The sequence below is a fragment of the Sphaeramia orbicularis genome, chromosome 19, assembly GCF_902148855.1.
Source record: "Sphaeramia orbicularis chromosome 19, fSphaOr1.1, whole genome shotgun sequence".
NCBI lineage: Eukaryota > Metazoa > Chordata > Actinopteri > Kurtiformes > Apogonidae > Sphaeramia > Sphaeramia orbicularis.
Genome location: NC_043975.1, coordinates 27236954 through 27257338, shown reverse-complemented (window position 1 = coordinate 27257338; position 20385 = coordinate 27236954). Strand labels below are relative to the sequence as shown.

The 20385-nt window shown below is 35.1% G+C and overlaps 1 protein-coding gene across 6 annotated transcripts in view; it reads left to right on the top strand.

Annotated features, from left to right (window-relative positions):
* Window positions 1-20385, top strand: part of LOC115410502 (formin-like protein 1) — a 50128-nt gene that overhangs the window by 5949 nt on the left and 23794 nt on the right. For 3 of the 6 annotated variants that reach the window (XM_030122155.1, XM_030122156.1, XM_030122157.1), the window contains exons 2-12: window positions 7412-7495; window positions 8058-8141; window positions 8430-8503; window positions 9637-9720; window positions 9813-9956; window positions 13859-13967; window positions 14204-14280; window positions 14745-14838; window positions 17960-18034; window positions 19918-20028; window positions 20169-20318. In XM_030122155.1, the coding sequence (XP_029978015.1) occupies window positions 7412-7495; window positions 8058-8141; window positions 8430-8503; window positions 9637-9720; window positions 9813-9956; window positions 13859-13967; window positions 14204-14280; window positions 14745-14838; window positions 17960-18034; window positions 19918-20028; window positions 20169-20318 (1086 nt within the window). The remainder of the gene's footprint in view (window positions 1-7411; window positions 7496-8057; window positions 8142-8429; window positions 8504-9636; window positions 9721-9812; window positions 9957-13858; window positions 13968-14203; window positions 14281-14744; window positions 14839-17959; window positions 18035-19917; window positions 20029-20168; window positions 20319-20385) is intronic. The other 3 variants (XM_030122159.1, XM_030122161.1, XM_030122160.1) reach the window with 2 other exon arrangements.

Sequence of the window (20385 nt, the reverse complement as noted above, 5' to 3'; positions counted from 1 at the left end):
CATTTTTATATTTTTTTTTAAATATTATTTTTATACAAAAATCTGCATGTAACAGTAATAAGGACACGAAAATTTCATAGTACTATTTTTTGGAATATCTTTTTATTCTCTCACGGGTACATTTTGGGAATCAAACTAATTATGCAAGGCAGTGTTTCACAAAAATGTAGCAAAATCAGTCATGATTTATTTGTGTTTAAATGGCCAAATTCTGCATGTAACGCAAGTGGACACCCTTAACTCTAACTCTAACTGGTCAAGGCAGACGTCCATCCTCCAGGAGTCAGGGTCTGTTTGAGTTTTCTGCCTGTTAAAAGGAAGTTTGTCCTTCCACTGTCTCCAGTCACAAGTGTTTGCTCCTGGAAAATTCTGTTGGGTTTCTGTAAATTGGGATGAGCGTCTGGTTCCAACTGGCTCTATATGTAAAATGCCATGAGATGTCTTTTTACAAATAAAATTTTATTCTATCTAATCTAATCTAAAATAATCTAATCTAATCTAATCTAATCTGATCTAACCTAATTGGTTTGATCAGGAAATAAATAAATAAAATCAGTAATTAATAATTAATATTATTTTGAGCAGCAGGGATTCAAAATGAATTACCATAATACAAAAGGAAACTTAATTTAATTAAAATATAGATTCAAACAAATAAGGAAGATTAAAAATAATGATTAAATAAGGGAGAAGAAGTCAGACTAAATAATGTAGAATGCTAAATTTTTCTCCTCTATTTCCACTTTTTTTCAGTTTTAATATCTAAAAGAATGATGACGCATTTAGGGGTTTTTGTGTCACTGCTGCACATGGTTGAAAATTCTAATTCATCTGCTACTTTTTTTTTTCATGGGAGTCAGGGAAGTAACACCATGCACCACTGAGGAAAACAGAAATACTCCATTTATTACTGCTGCCATCAACGCACAATGTTACCACGCATGTTTTCCACTCACTCTCCTTTTTTTTTTTTTCCTAATTTTAGATCGTGGGTCTTGTAAAGCTCGTGTCTGTCAAGTTACTCCAGATAAACAGCTTTGGCTCATTCATTTTAATCAGTAGAACTAACTGTAGTTTGTGGATTCTAAGTGGTATTCAGTGGATTTCAAAACTAAAGAAACAGAGATAAATGTGTGTTGTCACAGAAAGTGTACCAATATGAGTGTGACAGAACTTGCCACATGATTTCACACTTCGCACTTTTTGTATGAAATGGTCCACAAAGAACACAGAGCCATCTGTGAGCGAGAGCTGAGAACAAGGGCTCATTACACAATCAGGATGTTAAACTCGATGACTTCAAGCTCATGTGTCCCTCAGTGGTTGTATTTTACATTTTTGTTAGTAGGAAATACAGCGTTCTGACCAAATGAGACCAAGTGCTAATGTTTATGCCTTTTTTTCATTTCATAAAAGACATCTGAAAGAACATTTCTATTCATATTGTTGTGTACTGAAGCTGAAAACAACTAATAAAAAGGTGATGGACTGAGAAGTGTCCTTCACACACAAGTCTCAACGTAAGAAAATATCCATGTCCTGCAGTAAAGTAGACATGTTAGGGGATATTTATTATTATATATTTAGTTATCCTGGAAAATTGCATTGTATGTGCAATTTTTCAGCTGAAAACATATCATTTTTTAAATACATATTTCTACTTTTTTTTTTTTTTCATCATGAGCTTACATCTAAACGTGTGAAAATATTATATTTTGCACATAGGTTTGGATATAATGAGTTGCAGTTTAAGTTGCAGTAATAAATTCTGTAGGAAAATGTTTGTAAGTTTGTTTGTTTTGTTAAATATTTATGTTAAATGATCCAAATGACCCAGTGCTACTTTTATGGCAGTTCCCAAATGAATTTTTCTCTATTTTTAACCTTTCTTAACTGATTTATCACCATTTATTCTCAATTATGTTCTGTATTTTGCATTTTTAAGTATAAATCAGGTATTTTCCTATATCTGATCATGTAGATGTTCATAAAAGCTCAGATTAAAGTTCAATTCATCAATCAATTTATTACAAAATTATTACAAACGATAAAGATCAACAATTCATTTACAACATACATTTTGTAATAGGACACCCCAGAGGCAGTCCTCAGCTTATAAATGGGGGCCCTCAAACATGTAATAAGAGACACCAGTTACATTATAATTTTTAATAATTCAAATGTTCTAAATAACTACAAATACATTTTAAAAATATTTGCCTATCTACCTAACAATGATTCATTTCCTTTTCCTGAGGCCTATTGTAATCAGCATGTTCCAGTATTCTCACATAATGTAACAGTCAGAAATGGGGCTTTATCCACAGAAATAAAGAGTTTACATGATTTGTATATCAGCCATGTGGGGTTTAGGGTCAGGTATATTTTAAGTAGCTCTGTTTAGGCTTACTTTTTTTTGTTTTGGTTCATTAGGCCATATAGTTGAGGGTTATTATATCAGAAATAGAGAAAACTAAAGAACTGTGACTTTTTTAGTAAAATCTATCATTAACTGAACATAAACCAAGTGTCTCCATCCACTGTCGTTTATCAAACTTCATGGGTTTTACTGGTGAATCAATGCTGTAGAAGATGACGGTGTTTCCACGGTAACTACAGGGCCTCTGAACGTCCAAATGGGTCATATCTGATGACCACGAAAAGATGACAAACTGTATTTTACACCGATTATTTACATGTATTGATAGGATTAGTGGATCAACAGGTATTAAACAGTTTACATCAGTAGATGGTTTTGGTCAGTGGTGGATGTTTGGGTCTTTATGGGTTAATATGGAATACAAGCACTTGTTTATCTTAGTTTATACAGTCTGACTGATGCAGCTGCAGAACCAAACAGGGCTTATTGACCCACCAGCTTCATCCATCCAACTTGATTGATCAGATCCACATTCAGCCACCCAACACCATTGATTTTCTCTTCTGTTCAGTATGTTCTGTGCCCTTTTTCAGAATGTCACGCGTCTGATGATGTGTTGCTTTCTACATGTACAGCTCTGGGAAAAAAATTAGAGACCACTGCAAAATTATCAATTTCTCTGATTTTACCATTTATAGGCATGTGTTTGAGTAAAATGAACATTTGTGTTTTATTCTCTAAACTACTGACAACATTTCTCCCAAATTTCAAATATAATATTGTTATTTAGAGCATGTATTTGCAGAACACAACACGTGGTCAAAATAACAAAAAGATGCAGTGTTTTCAGACTTCATATAATGCAAAGAAAACCAGTTCTTATTCATTTCTAAACAACACAATACTAATGTTGTAACTTGGGAAAATCAGACATTAGTATTTGGTGGAATAACCCTGATTTTCAGTGACAGCTTTCACATGTCTTGTCTCTTCTCCATTGCTGTTGGATGACTTTATGCAGCTCCTGGCAGAGAAATTCAAGAAGCTCAGACATGTTCCATGGCTTGTGACCGTCCATGTTCCTCCAGAAGTTTTCAAAGTGGGTTCAGGTCTGGAGATTGGGCTGGCTATGACAGGGTCTTCATCTAGTGGTCCGTCATCCACACCTTTACTGACCTAGCTGAGGCCAGGAGCATTGTCCTGATAGAAGAACCAGTCCTCAGAGTTTGGGAACATTGTCAGAGCAGAAGTCCAGTAGTTTTCAATAGTTACTTTTGGATTCCAATTACTTTTGCGATACTACTAGCACTGTTTTTGTCTATTGTAAGAAGATAGTGTTAGTTTTTCAACTTCTCCTTCTTAAATAAGACATGGATCAGGTGTTTATTCAGTAGAATAAGGTGTGATTGTGTTGGAATTTAACAGACACAAGAATAGAATGGCTGTTACACATGCAGACATGCTGATTTCTTTTTTTTCTTTTTTTTTTCACTTAAGTTTTTATTGAAATTTTATAAACACAATCACCAAAAACAACAACAAAAAAAAAAGAACAAACAAACCTAGCTTGGGTACACTACACGACACTACATTCACATTATTCAGTCCTTCCACCATTTTTATTCCATTTTTTGTCCATTTGTGTTTCTTGCAGTCACAGTTTGTGAGTTATTTTTTCCATTGTATATATTCCTTCAATAATTGTGATCCACTGGTCCTTTGTTGGTGGTTCTGTCTTTCCCCAGTTCTTCGTAATAGTTTTTTGCAAGCCACTAAAAATACCTTAACCAATATGTCGTTTCCCACTACACTTCAGACATGCTGAATTCAGAGGAAATTGCAGTGGTCTCTTAATTTTTTCCAGAGCTGTATTTAGATCACTTTGGTCCATGTTTGTTAGCAACTTTTTACATCTGAAATTGTTAGCATTATGAGAATAAACTAAAACTAACCAGAAATAACGCATGTAATGGTGACAGGAAATCAGCCGCAGATGATTAGAGATTATTATTAAAGCTTTGGCTGTTATTACCCAAGTTTATAAAAGAACAAGACTCAAATTCCCACATGGCTTATTGTATTTCTGTCTCAGCTCTGAGCTTTGTAGCAAATCACCACTACTAAGTAACCCCTGAACATTCCTCCACGGACTCAGTCGGCGTTGATGACTCCATGCTTTGGCTGACCTTATGATGTACGCTTGAGTCACTTTCGGTAACTACGACGACAGCGGGAGAGGTGCAGTCGATTATAAAACAGAAACAGATAAGATATGGGGAGGATGAAGAGAGAATTTTAGCTGTGTGTCACCCTTGAGTGGGAGTCTCCTGTCGACTAGCCCAGTTCTCTGTTATTAATAGTGCAGCTGATGTGTCTGTCTGTGTGCTGGAATCTGTGCGTCATATGGGACACCACTTGTGCATTAATGGATGTTAAAAGTGGTGTGTATATGCCTGTGTTTGGCTGTTTTTCTAAAGGTATATGAAGGACAGTCACTGATTACAGTAGAAATACTATATACAGCATAAGCCCTAAAACACTAAAATCTACATTCACAGAATTAAGTAAGGGTTATCAGCAAAATAAAAGTAAATAAAGTAGTCATCATACAGTCTGTCTGTGTTTTATACAGTATATCATGTGTAAGTTGCATTTTAGTGCTGTAGATGTGTAAGGTTGAGATTATTTTAACTACATCATATTGTTGTGTAGTTTAACCTACATGTAATCTGACTAATTCAAGTATATTTAGTTCAAGGAGGAACATTTTCCCAGACCAACCACTTGTAACCTGAATCAAATGTACAGTATTATTGTAAAAAGTATAATATCTGCATCTGAAATGTAGTAGAGAGGAAGTATAATGTGGCATATCACGGAAATACTCAAGATAAGAAACCTCAAAGTTGGTCTTAACCCATAAAGAGCCAGTGTGACTTTTGTGATGGTTCAGAAATGATTTTTTTTTCTTTCTATTTGATATTTCTTAAGTGATTTATTACCCTTTATCATAATATTATCCTCTGTATTTTGCTTTTATCAGGGAAAATCATGTATTTTTCTTTATTTAATTTTAGATTTTCATAAATGCTCATATTAAAGTTGAGGCGTTTTGTATCAGAACCAGAGAAAACTGAAGAAAAACTGACTTTTTTCAGCAAAATATATCATTAACTGAACATGAACCAAGTGTCTCCATCCACTGTTATTAATCAAACTCCATGGGTTTTACTGGTGAATCAATGTTGTAGAAGATGATAGTGTTTCCACGTTCACTATGGATTCTCTGAATGTCCAAATGGGTCATATATGATGACCATGAAAAGACGACAAACTGTATTTTATATCAGTTATTTACATGATTAGTGGATCAACAGGTATTTAACAATTTATATCAGTTGATGATTTTGATTGCCAGTGAATGTTTGGGTCTTAAGGGTTAACAGTAGTAGTTACATTCCACCACTGATACACAAGTAAATACAGTATATCAAATTCACAGGTACTATATATGATCTCGAATGTGCAAATGAAGTCATGTATATGTATACGTTTTGTTTTTTTTTCAATGACTTCTTACTACCTGTTTTATTTCTAAGGACTAAGTAAGATTACTTTGTCTTGTGGCATATTCGAAATAAACTAAACTAAAGAAAAAAAAAAAGATAAAAAAAAAGATAAATATACAATATAAGTGCAAAATACAGCGTGTCCCAAAAAAATTGACATTATTTGACATGTCCATATCGGAGTGAAAACTGAGTCAGGAGAAATGAGACTTAATAGGATTTATTTTGGACATAAAATGTTTTATTCTACAAATTTCAAACAAAACATTCTGGGGGGTGGTAATTTTATAATGTTCCAAAGTCATTACAAATGTTCAATGTGTGCGAGAATAAAAGGAGAATCACTGAGGATCTGGAGAATGTTACACACAACATGCTGCAGCGAGTGTGGCAGGAACTCCACTACCAATTTTGAACATTTGTAATAACTTTGGGACATTATAAAATTACCATCCCCCACAATTTTTCATTCGAAATTTGTAGAATAAAAAATTTCATGTCCAAAAAAAAATCCTATTGAGTATCATGTCTTCTGACCATGTAGTCACTCTGATATGGACATCTCAAATGATGTAATTTTTTTTGGGGGGGACACCCTGTTTATTAATACACCTGTTTTCATGGCATATTTTATAATCACCTCACTGTTTTATAAAGTGTGCAATCCTAACAAAAGGTACAGTCATGTAACTAAAATTGTCAGCTCTAAAATGTTACAGAAAACACATTTATGTCGAATGTTTGATGAATCATTAACCGCATAAAGCCTTATCTTGCAAAAACCTGACAGCCAGACTTTTGGGTCGGTGGTTTTGACAAAGTGCAGAATCAGCCTGTTTTATGAAACAAAACCTCACTTAAAGCAGCATTCTGTTGATAGTTTACTAGCTTATAAACGTGTCAGCAACAGCAACATCTCCATGTAATATAAGCAACACAGTGGTTGATGTGTTGTGACAACGGACTCACAAAGGTCATTATCACACAACTTCTAATGACTGAGACCACTGACTCATATTACCCAGCAGTGACTGACTAGTACAGGACTAGTGAGTCGAATAATATGATAATGTCCTGGAGTGACAATGACATCATTAACCCTGGAGCCATACATTATTGAGGAGGCTCCATAGGGTGTGTTGTGTTATTGTTTCATGGTTGGTCTGTTTCTAACAAGATGATATCACTTGTATTTATGAATCATGCAGCATGACACTAAAAAAGTTGAAGAAGGAATGTTAGGATGCATTATTTATTCTGCTGTTTTAGTTTAGTTATGTTGTTTTAATCGTGCATGGTTTACTGATTTTACGTTGTAACTAAAACAAAGTAACTCTGCGATATAAATAAAGTTTATTATTATTTTTGCATTTAAGGACACCATTTATTTTATTTATGGTAATCATTACTGAGACAGAAATCTTCATCCATCTTCTTCGTTTTGTGTTTTTTCTGCCTCCAGAACACAATGAACCTCCCTCCAGATAAAGTGAAGATCCTCAGTCAATATGATAATGAAAAGAAGTGGGATCTGATCTGTGACCAGGTGGGTCCGCATCCACAAGAATAATATTACTGAAAAGAGTTTTTAATCAGTTAAGTTACAGTGTTTGAAGCATTTAAATATAGCACAGATTGTTGTGGTTTATGTCATTTGTAGTGGGTGAGTAAATAGTCACATTGTGTGGATAGTAACACAGGAAACCATCACAGTCCTCACAAACGCTCACATACACTCATTAATAATGGACATCACCATGGCAACCAGTGAGCTGTCCATAACTTCCTGTACTGGTTCATCAGAGAGTGATACCTGCTGTTGTCATAATGTGGCTCACTCTGTTTCCTCTTTGGAACTAATGTAGACACTGATGAAAGGTCATCACTGAACTGTGTGTGTGTGCATGTGTGTGTGTGTGTGTGTGTGTGTGTGTGTGTGTGTGTGTAGGTGTAGGTGTGTGAATATGACTACCATGCACTGTGTCTAACTATGACATCTGTGTATAATAGACAATGATCACAGTAATCACCCAAAATTCTGCACATATTTTGCTTTTGTTTGTGTGTGTGTGTGTGTGTGTGTGTGTGTGTGTGTGTGTGATCTTCAGGAAAGGTTTCAAGTAAAGAATCCACCGTCCACGTATTTAGACAAGCTCAGAAGTTATCTGGATCATGCAGGGGTCAGTCGAAAGGTAAAGCTCACTAAACACATTCCACATTTCTGTTAGTGATTAACCTAAAATCCTCTTATCGGCATATTTTTGAAAAATACAGCTGATAAAATTGATGATGAAATTCTTAAGCTTAAAAATTCTTAGCTTTCCACAATGAGATTTGCATTGAACACCACCGGCCTTTGTCCATAACTTCTTTTCAAAGGCACAAATGGACAGAAACCTAATACGTTTACAGAATCTACAAATAAAGTAATCATTTGTAAACTCATAACTGCTTTTTTTTTATTTTTAATTTTACTTCAGTTTAAGCGTCGAGTTCAGGAATCCACTCAGGTTCTGAGGGAGCTGGAGATCTCCCTGAGGACCAATCATATAGGGTAAGTCTGTCCACTATATACTGTATATATTCACTGTGAAAAACTAGGTGTTTTAGGTCAAATGGGTGGTACAAGAAATATGGTAATAATACATTTTAATAAAATAAAATATCCCAACACAGTACAATCTGATAGACCTGCTCACATTCAGATTCAGAATATGAAACTATACTATGCTATGGTATGCTATGGTATACTATATGTTGTCCTATGCTATGCTATGCAATGCTATGCTATGCTATACCGTACTATGCTATGCTACGCTATGCTATGCTACACTATAGGTTGTGCTATGGTATGCTATGGTATACTATATGTTGTCCTATGCTATGCTATGCAATGCTGTGCTATACCGTACTATGCTATGCTACGCTATGCTATGCTATGCTACACTATAGGTTGTGCTATGGTATGCTATGGTATACTATATGTTGTCCTATGCTATGCTATGCAATGCTATGCTATGCTGTGCTATACTATATGTTGTGCTATGCTATACAATGCCATGCTATGTATACCCTACTATGCTTTGCAATACTATACTATACTATACTATACTATGCAATGCTATACTATACTACGCTATACTATACTATGCAATGCTATACTATACTATACTATACAATGCTATGCTATGCTATACTATATTATACTATACTATGCTATGCGATGCTATTCTACACTATACTACACTACACTACGCCATGCTATACGATACTATACTATACTATATATACATATACCTCTAAACATATACCTAAATATACATATTAAAACACTTTATTAGAACACTACTGAACAAGTAATGCATACAATATGCACCAGACAAATATTATCAATATGATAAGTTAAAGGAATATGCATGAATACCACAGATGTGTGTGTAAGGATGTGCATATTTGTGTAACATACTGTTGTGTGTAACTCTGTGGTTATAAGAAGACATTATACAGTCTGGTGGACACAGGCAGGAAGGATTTCTTGTGTGGTCCAGTGGTAAATTTGCATGTTATCAGTCTCTAACTGCACATGCTCCTTTGACTACAGGTGTATAGTCATATATGTACAGTGAAGCTCTAATCGGCTGTAGATAAGTGTTGTTTCTATATTCCTTTTTCTTCTGCCTTCATTAGCTGGGCTCAGGAGTTCCTGAATGAAGAGAACCAGGGTTTAGATGTTCTTGTGGATTATCTGTCCTACGCCCACAGCGCTGCCATGTAACTATAACACCTCCTTCCTCAAAAAATCCTGTTGTGACAATGTACGTAGACGACATCAGTCATGAGGGCTGACCTTGTCTCTGTCTCAGGTATGACGTGGACAGTCTGGACAATGGTGCGCTGCCCACAGACAAAAGCAAAACTGTGGAGAGGTCAGTGGAAGATCTGAGCAAAAGTGCCAGCAATTCACCTACTCATAGTGCCTCGAAGGCTAGTAAGGCCTTCACAGTCAGGTGAGAAGGGGTGTGGTGTCGTCAGTAGCAATGTCAAAGATCTGTTCACAACTGTCACTGTTTAGTCTGAACTGTGGATCAGCAAATAACAGCAAACATAATTACATACAATAGTACATTTACACCTTTATAAGCTTCAAAACCAAACTATTCAAGGAAGAAATGTTGCAGTTTCAGAATCAAATGTCATTCTTGTATTTCAGAGCTGTGTCCAGTGGTGAAAACGACAGAAATACTGCCTTTTTTTTTTTTTTTTATATCACTTTGTCACTTTCTTTGCATCTCAAACTTTTTTCTTACTGGTACTCAGCCTTGGTGTTAGTTTTTATATCCTTGGGAAACTATCAGAGTGACTCACTACTAGTGGTCACATACATTAACAGTGACACGTCAGCCCATGGCTGTGAATAAATTCAGTGTATATCTCTGCAACACTCTGCATTGGCATCTCTTGCATAATCTGACAACATTTTATTCTCAACACTGTTATTATTATTATTATTATTATTAGTAGTAGTAGTAGTAGTAGTAGTAGTAGTAGTATTTTCAGGTAATATTTGTATATTTTAATGTTTTAGACTCAGGAATGCATTTATGTCCTCTGTAGGGGACAAGACTTTCACAGCTTTCCAAAAAACAAAAACAAACAGACATTCCATAAAATAAAAATAAACATTTAAACAATGTATTTGGAAAATACTGTTGCATTATGCTGCCTCTAATCAAGACTTAATGTAAAAAAAGGCAGTAAATAATACATAAATACTACATACACAGAAGCCCTTTAACAACAGAAATAGCATAAGCTTAACTTAAATGTTTTCAGCAAAATGTACTAAAAGAATAAAAAGTCAAAGTAGTCAATGTACAATCTGTCTGTGTTTTATATTTGACATTTTCAGATTCATATTAAAGCTGAATTCATGTGTATGTTGTGTTTTAGTGCTGCAGACTTTTAAGGTTGAGATCATTTAGAATTTATTTAGTTCAAGAAGGAGAAATATTTCAGCCAAACAGACCAAGCAGTTGTAACATGAAAAGTAACTGAAGCTAATGTGGTGGTGCAAAAAAAGTACAATATTTTCTCTTGAGATGTAGTTGAGAATAAGTATAATGTAACGTATTATGGAAATGCTTAAGATAAGAAACCTTAAATTTGGTTTTAACAGTAGTAGTTACAGTCCACCACTGATACACAGTAAATACATCATATCATACATACATAATATATGAGAAAAATACCTGTTTTTAAAGCATATTTTATAATTAGCTGACTGTTTTATAAAGTGTATTATCCTAAAAAACTGTTCATTTGTGGAACTCGAATTAAGGACAGATATGTTGTTTTCTGTCAGCTCTAAAATATTACAGAAAACACATTTATGGAGATGGTTTGACAAAAAGTGGACATATGTGTTTACACAGTTTGTAATCCGTCCCATCCAAAGACTAAAACTAACAAACATTATTCCCCCAGACAGATGACACACTTTTATTTGACACCCAAAAACAGTTGGATCAATACAGGAGGCAGAACACAAAACAACATGACATGACATTGTACACAACAAAGCAGTGGTTTATATAAGTCTCACAATCTTTCAGTGTGTCTATAAAAATAATTTGCATTTGTAAAACCTGTGAATACAATAAATCAATCAAATATCCGGCATCTCAAAACCTACATACAAATGGAAATTATATATTATTTACTTTCATATTTATAGATATATAGTGATAATTAGCTTGACTGTCTTTCTTTTTTTTTTTTTTTTTTATTATTATTCTTTATTTATTTAATCCAGAACTGTTTGTCTGCAGCTCTGCTTTAATCCATAAAGGCCCAGTGCTGCTTTAGTGGCAAATGATTTGTTCTCTCTATTTCACCTTCCATTTATTGTAATATTATCCTGTTTTTTGCCTTTTTTCAGTAAAAATCAGGTATTTTCTTCTATTTAATTCATTCATCATGTCGATGTTTATAAAAGCTCAGATTAAAGTTGAGGGTTATCATATCAAAAACAGAGAAAACTGAAGGAAAAGTCACTTTTTCAGCCAATGTATTAATAAATGAATATAAAAATGAGTGTCTCCATCCACTGCCATTGATCAAACTCCATGGGTTTTACTGGTGAATTAATGCTGTAGAAGATGACGGCGTTTCCACATTCACTACGGAACCCCTAAACGTCCAAATGGGTCATACCTGATGACCATGAAAAGACGACAAACTGTATTTTACACCAATTATTTACATGTATTGATAGGATTAGTGAATCAGCAGGTGTTAAACAGTTTAGTTCAGTAGATGGTTTTGGTCAGTGGTGGATGTTTGGGTCTTTATGGGTTAAAATGGCAACAGCCAGGTGATAATTGAATCAAAGCTGACACGAGTACATTGCAGTTGTCAGTTTACGTTCAGCCCGTGCACACAGATAATCTCAGCAGCATGAGCGAAAATGTACTTTTGTGTAGATGTCACAATACATGCAGCATGTGAAGAACCACAGGCGCACACAGCTGTGGTCCCAGGCATCTAATCAGTCTCATCTGAAGCGACAGCGTTCCTGTCTAATAGATACGTCTGCGTACATGTTCAGTAACGTGACTGCATGTCTTTAACTCTAAATGTGAGAGATGCCTGAGTGAAGAGAATCTTAACATACCTTTCATACAGTGACAGGGAGTGTCTCGTCATTTAGATCAAGTTGATTGTTTTATCTATGTGGATCTTTTCCGTCATTTCTATCAGCTCTTTGATGAATACACTATTGGTGCTACATATAAACCCCCCCCAAAAAACACAACCATCACTTCACATTTCAAAGTAAGATTTATTAGAATGCAGTTTTCAATACATATTTAACTGGTGGAGTTCTTGTAGTATTCGTTCTGTGCATTTGTTTCTTGTTTAGTTAATTTTACATGAAGTATTAAATTTTTTATTTAGAGGAAATGACTAGTTTTAGTATTAGTTTGAGTTTTCAGGTAGTATGAGTAAAGACTTGATTTGGTGAAAAGGCTCGGATGAAAGGATGAATGACATGTGATTTACAAAAGTGTAGTTTATTAAATGATCCAAAAGGCGTATTATTGTATAATATGAACCATCAAACACTTGAAATGCTTTAGATGGCTTAATAATTGACACCAATTGGAAATTTTGCAAACTATTGGCACAAGTTGCAGCTGAAAACTAATTTAAGGTTTCTAAACTGGACATAGTGATGCTCTCAAAAGGTAAAATAATGACATAGATCAGTTAATAATGTTCTGGTTTCTAATGAAGTGAAGGAGTTCCAACTCAGGGGACACAGAACTATATATATATATATATGTATATATATATATATATGTATGTATGTATGTATGTATGTATGTATGTATATATATATATATATATATATATATATATATATATATACACACACACACATACATATTGTACATACTATAATATTATTTTACAATATATATATATTACATACAGTATATTACATAATAAGCTACTTATTATTAGTATTGGTATTCGTACTACTACTACTTTGCCACTTCTTTCTACTAGTACTTTCCAATGTGCAATTGCAATTTTTCATTACTGTTTTTTATTGTTTTTTTTTATAGTTATTGTATTGCTTTTTTAATTGCTTTTTTCTTGTTTTATTTCTTGTGTGTGTATTTGGTGTTGTGCTGCTTTTGGAACTTCAATTTCCTGAGGGCTCTGCCCAAAGGATCAATAGAGTTCTATCTAATCTCTAAACTAATCTATTTCACTTTAGCATCTTTGTTCATTGTTACTTTTATTTCCGTTAACAGTGTTATTTTTACTTTTAGTTTTCCTTTAGTACAATAACCCTGGTAGGGAGAACACTGTTGTAACAACAGCACCTCTCACCTGGCAGATTCAACTCTCTCCAAAACAGGAAAGCCCTGAGGAACTCTCGTGTCGTGGGCCAGAAAGATGACGTTCACCTGTGCATCATGTGTTTACGTGCCATCATGAACTATCAGGTATTCACCCCCACCTACTCATAGTCTAGATTTCCAACTCCTAATGAGTTTTTATTGGTCTTTAAACGATGCCGGTTGCAAATTACAGTCTGCATTGTAGCTTCCTGTCACCTCCTTGCTATCACCTGTCTTGTGCTTCAGTCTAAGCTTTAAGCTCCAACTCTCTCCAGAGGCAACAGCTCGGATCGTTGTCAAGTGATTGACAGCTTTAAGTGAATGTGTGTTTGTCTTGTCAGTCGGGGTTCAACCTGGTGATGACTCACCCTCACTGTGTCAATGAGATCACACTCAGCCTCAACAACAGAAACCCGAGGTGAGGACCATCTACCATCTGAACCTGTGTGGATATAAACAAGTTTATCTCAAAGCTGTAGGTGTTGGCATCGGTCAGACCACCTACAACAAATAAGAGAAGATACAGATTTCATTTTGAGGGAAAATATTGAATGATCTTTTTCAACATAAACTTAAGATCTTAAATGTTTGATTAATTTGATTCATGTTATTTCCTCTGTGTAATACATAAGCCATAACTCAAAGTATGAAACCTGTTGACATGGATACATTTATGGTATGCATGCTGCACAACACACACAACACTGGGGAATATTAGTGGCTGAAATGTCAGTTCTATGATTATGTACATAGGCCCTCTGAAAGATAAGATTATATGAACAAGTTCCTTCTAATACTGGTAGGGACATGTTCCTACCGCCCCTATGCAAATTTGTTTTATTGGATGTTGACCATGTTTTCCCTCGTATATTTCCTTGTCAGAACCAAAGCGTTGGTGCTGGAGCTGCTGGCTGCTGTTTGTCTGGTGAGAGGAGGCCATGACATCATCCTCTCTGCATTTGACAACTTTAAAGAGGTTAGATGACTCACAGCCCTCTGTTTAACTCATGTTATGTAAAGCAAACGCTACAAAATAATTTGCACCTTTGTGGATTCTGACTTGTTTACTGACACCTTTAACCAAGCACATGAAAGCAGTTCAAGACATCTAACTCACAGTCACAGGTCACTTTAAATCAATGTTATGTTTCACATAACGGTGGTATCATTGCACCCACATACCGCTGTTTAGCAGTAAAGCAGGTGAAGGGAACCCCAGACCCACCTGCCCCCTTCAGCTGCTCTCCAGTTGTCCTGTTGCCAGACTAAACTGACTGCAGAGGCGTAAATATATGTGAAACACTTGCCAAGTTGCCTGTGACCTCTCCTTGGACTTCACTCATCTTTGCCTGACAAAGCAACAACTGTTGCCAACTAATCACCTCTGGTGGCTTTAACAACACAGACAGAACACACTCTAAACCTGAACTAAGAAGACCTATTATTAGTAAATGTCAAGGATGTCAGAAACCTGCCCTGCAACAGGCTGATGCCCCACCGTGAGGAAGGAATTTCTTTTTGAAGCCAGTCAGCTACAGAAATTTTTGGATTCAGACACTGAACACTAATATAATTTCAGAGCGGTAGCCTAAAGCTACAGTACATGACAGCATTATTGGCTGTTCAGCACTGGCATCATTTAAAAAGCATTGTGAAGCAATTATTTAATCACAGTAAATTGCTGCTGGTTTATTTGTAATATTTGCTGATAACTGATTTTCATGTGATCCATTTGAATTTAATTGTGCACATCACTATAAACTGGAAAATAGGAATTTATGAGACAGATTTGCAAAATATACAACTAATAGGAAACTCTCTTCCTGAATAAACCTGCTACTATTCAGTTACGTGCTGCTTTACAGTAAAATATCCTGAAAACTGCAAAGGTAAAATCACTTACCCTGGTTTAAACCTATGAAAGAGCAAGGGTAATATTTCAGTTGCTCATAGATGTGACAGTGTGTGAAATCATTATGATCAGTATTTCAGGAGAGCCATATAAATCAGCAGTAGAAAGAAACTGCTGCAATAATGCTGCAATTTTACAGCAGTGTGATTAAATGTCATGTAACTGGGCTCAAATAAACAGAAAGAGAAATAAAAGGAGACCAAAGTGACAAATTAAAAAGCTGTCACTTAGTAAAAGCAAAATCCTTTGACCAGCGTGGCATCAGTTACCACAGCAGCTACTTGAGTATCACAGTGAGTGTTTTGGTGTCGCAGCAGCACGAGGCATGTGTGGGCGATCATCAGATGAAGGTGGTGGTGGTGGGAGGGGTGGGGGGGGATGCAGAGCGACAGAGTGCTCGTGGTTGTAAAGTAACGCATGTGGGCGCAGAGCCAGGAGCTGGCTTATATGTCCCTCAGTATCCGAACGTGGGCATTGTTTTGGGTTGTGTGGGCTGTCAGGTTGGGGTTTTGCATTATTTAGTGGACATGAGTGGACAAAAGGGGGAGGTAGAGCACAAGACACCGCAAACATGGACAGGCTGCTGCTAATGGATCAGACAGCCTGGAGTTTGCTGTGTTGCTAGTTCGGAGTCATCCATATATTTCCCTTTTTTCCATGACTATGCAAACACACTAACATGCAGTTTGCAGTGCAGTGCAAGGACAACACTGAAGCCTTGTTTGTGTGGAGCAGAAATGATCCTGCGCCATACAATACTAGTTCGTCCCCAAACTCTGCTGAATAACATCCACACAACATTTCCATCATATACAGCTTAAGTGGATTACCTCTGTGATGAAATACAGCTCTGTTGTCTGGTGCAGAGGTATGGAAAAATAATCCTATTACAGTTTGATATAAGGCTTCAGAAAAGTGCTGCAATACCACTAAATTAATATAGATATCTCACTGAAATATCAAAACGAAGCAGAGGAAGTGGGAAGATACAGAAGTGATGCAAAGAGATGGGCCTTGATAATGGTTGAGGCTGTTTTAGTGGTTTTCATGTTCAGTGTGAGCATACTGCCCCCATGTGTGAATGTACAGAGAAGGCAGAATCCAAAGGAAGATGAAAGTTTCATCAGCACATTTCAAAGAGCACATCTCCCAGGGCTTCACCTAGATTTAGCTTGACAACAAAACACAAGAAAAAGAATGAAAAATATCTATCTATCTATCTATCTATCTATCTATCTATCTATCTATCTATCTATCTATCTATCTATCTATCTATCTATCTATCTATCTATCTATCTATCTATCTATCTATCTATCTATCTATCTATCTATCTATCTATCTATCTATCTATCTATCTATCTATCTATCTATCTATCTTGTTTTCTTCAATTTCTTGTTCATTTTAATGCCTGGTACAACTAAAGGTACATTTGTTTGGACAAATATAATGATAACAACAAAAATAGCTTGTAACAGTTTAATTTCAGAGCTGATATCTAGCCATTTTCCATGGTTTTCTTGATAATAACCAAAATCATTTAAGTTCTTACATCAATAGCTATAATAATAACAATAATAATAATAATAACAATAATAACAATAATAATAATGACTTTATTTATATAGCACCCTTAAAAACTGAGTTTACAAAGTGCTTTGACAGACAAAGCAAAAGTGCACAACAGCAGAATTAAAACCTAGGAAACAACACATCACAATAAAAGAGAGAAGTACAGCAAACACGAAACCATGACTAACTCTGAATGTATTGTAGTGGAGAGGGCAGAAATAACATAACATGATGCTGTCAGATCAATGCAAAATGAAGGAATGGAATAAAACATCAGGTTTGTCAATATAAATGAATAACCAAAACAGGGTCATATTAAATATTCAGCATTAAAAACATTAAAAAGAGACAACATCACATAAAGGCAAGTCTATAAAAATGCATTTTAAGAAGTGATTTAAAAGATGACACTATGGCATTGTACTGCCAAAAACAGTGCTTTTAGAAATTCCATGTTTTCTTTTCTGTCGTTTTAGTCACATAATACACACAGGAGGTAGTGCTTGATTGCATAACCATTGTTTTTGATGACTTTTGATGGTCTATTATTTTTTTCTGCGACTGTATATCTCTGTATATCTATCTAAGGCCTCTATTGTTGTTGTTATTTTCAGGTGTGTGGAGAGAAGAGTAGATTTGAGAAGCTCATGGAGTATTTCTGCAATGAAGACAGCAACATTGACTTCATGGTAAAGCCAAGTCTTAAAATAATAATAACTACAAATGGCATGTATGAATAATGTGTTGCATATGGAGTAAATCTGTGGGACTTTTCCCTTAATTTCCCACTAATTATCCATGAATGAAGTCAATATTATATGACAAAAATAGTAATAATTTGTATTACTGACAGGGTGAAATGTTTTGGCTTAAACAGTTATTTATGTGTACGTTAATGCACTTTTTTTTTTCAGTAACACCATCAATATTAGAGCTGCATTTGATGTGAGTCTTAAAAGGATATTTTATTGTTACAACACAGCAGGGAGACTTAGAATTCTGCTGTGCTGAGGAGGAAAATTATGCAAAGTCAAGGTTAATTACTCAGCAGAAGAGTTGGCATCCAGAAAGAAGAAATGAACAAAATGACAATTTCTTTTTAATTATGCAGTTTGTATAATTATGTCCAACAGGAAAAAAAAATGCAGTGAATGAAATATGACAAGAGCCAAGTGATATGTTTTCATTGTTAGGTTAGTTGGCTGAGCTGTGCATGTTACAAACAGCTATGTATGTGCAAAAAAGAAAAGGAAAAAAGCAGTAAATATATAACATTTACAAGCTTATGTGAGTACATGAGTAAATTTAAGCTTATTAAAACATGAAACACTGTGTTATGTAAATGTTATTGAATTGCATGTACAGTGAAAGCAATACAACCTGAAGCTACTATAAATGTTAATGTAATATGAATGGAAAATGGCATAATCTGTAATCTTCATGGTTTATTTTCAACATCACCATCACATGTTTTAATTTCTGTGTGTCCCTTACAGTGATCCATACCCAGGTGAAAACAGGGAATTAGGTTTACTGTATGCAGATGCATTATAATACATTAACCCTTTCATGCATGAATTATGAGAACCTTAATCTAGATTCTTTTTTTTCCCTTAGTGTTTTTATTCCTCTTTAGGCATGAAAATAAAACAATGTGATTGAAAAAGTTTTATGAACCTATTTTTCATGGAGTTACAAAAAGTCCACTCAGCTGGACACCATGCATTTTAATTTTATTTTTTTAAATTTAACCTTTATTTAACCAGGTAAATTAGTTGAGAACTGATTCTCATTTACAATAACAACCTGGCCAAGAGGCAGCACACAAACAGAATGAGTAGCAGCACAGGTTTGCATGGACAAACAACAGAACAGATTAAAAATGACATTTTTGAAGCAAAGAAACATGCATTTACTGACATACTGTGTGAAAACTGAATTAAAAACATTTTGAATGCTGCTAATCTGATGTTTTCTCACATTTTAACACACTATAATACTAGTTATTACTCACTCAGATAATATGCAAAAAACCAAAAACACGTTTTGTTTTAACAAAAAACTGTTAATTACGGTCTAATAACAATTAGCAACTGGTTTACACTAAAATATTTTACTGCAGATCAGGCTTTGTAAGAACAGGAAAGTTACAGTAATGGCATGAATTGCAGTTTATGGGATGATGCATGAGTGTCCACAGTGTTGGCTGATATGGAACTAAAACAACAAAACCATGAATACACAAGAGAACAGCTGTAGAATAGCTGTACACTGCAGTGACCACTATGCATGAAAGGGTTAAAAACAGCAATGAGAAAAAAAATTCTAAATACAGATGATAATATTATAGTAAAGGATGATGAATCACTTAAGAAATGTTAAATAGAGAGAAAAATTCATTTGGGAGCTGCCACAAAAGTACAACTGAGTCTTTATGGTTAAAAAGGAAGTACAGCTTGGTTTCAAATTGAGATTAATTTTGCTTTAAAAAAAAAAAAAGAAGAAAAGAAAAGAAAAACAGTAGCAATGGTGTGTGAAAGTGAAATAAATACTTACACTGTTTGTCCACCAGGTGGCGTGTATGCAGTTCATTAACATAGTGGTCCATTCAGTGGAAAACATGAACTTCAGAGTGCACCTGCAGTATGAATTCACCCATCATGGTTTGGATAATTACCTCGAGGCAAGTTCTTTAATCACAACCTGGTGTTGTTTTAATACATGAATGTAATAATTGACTTTTTTTTTTGTTAGATCACAAGTGTTCATTAACGTTATCCTTCATCAGCACATGTACATATTTATTCTCCATCCCCTGTGCAGACGCTGAAGTTCACAGAGAGTGACCGCCTGCTGGTGCAGATCCAGGCTTATCTGGATAATGTGTTTGATGTCGGAGCTCTGCTGGAGGATGCAGAGACCAAGAACGCTCTGCTGGAGCACATGGAAGAACTGCAGGAGCACAATAATCAGGTAAATACCCACAAATCACAGCACACAGAGATATGGAGTTGTAAATAGATTCACTATACACAAGCCC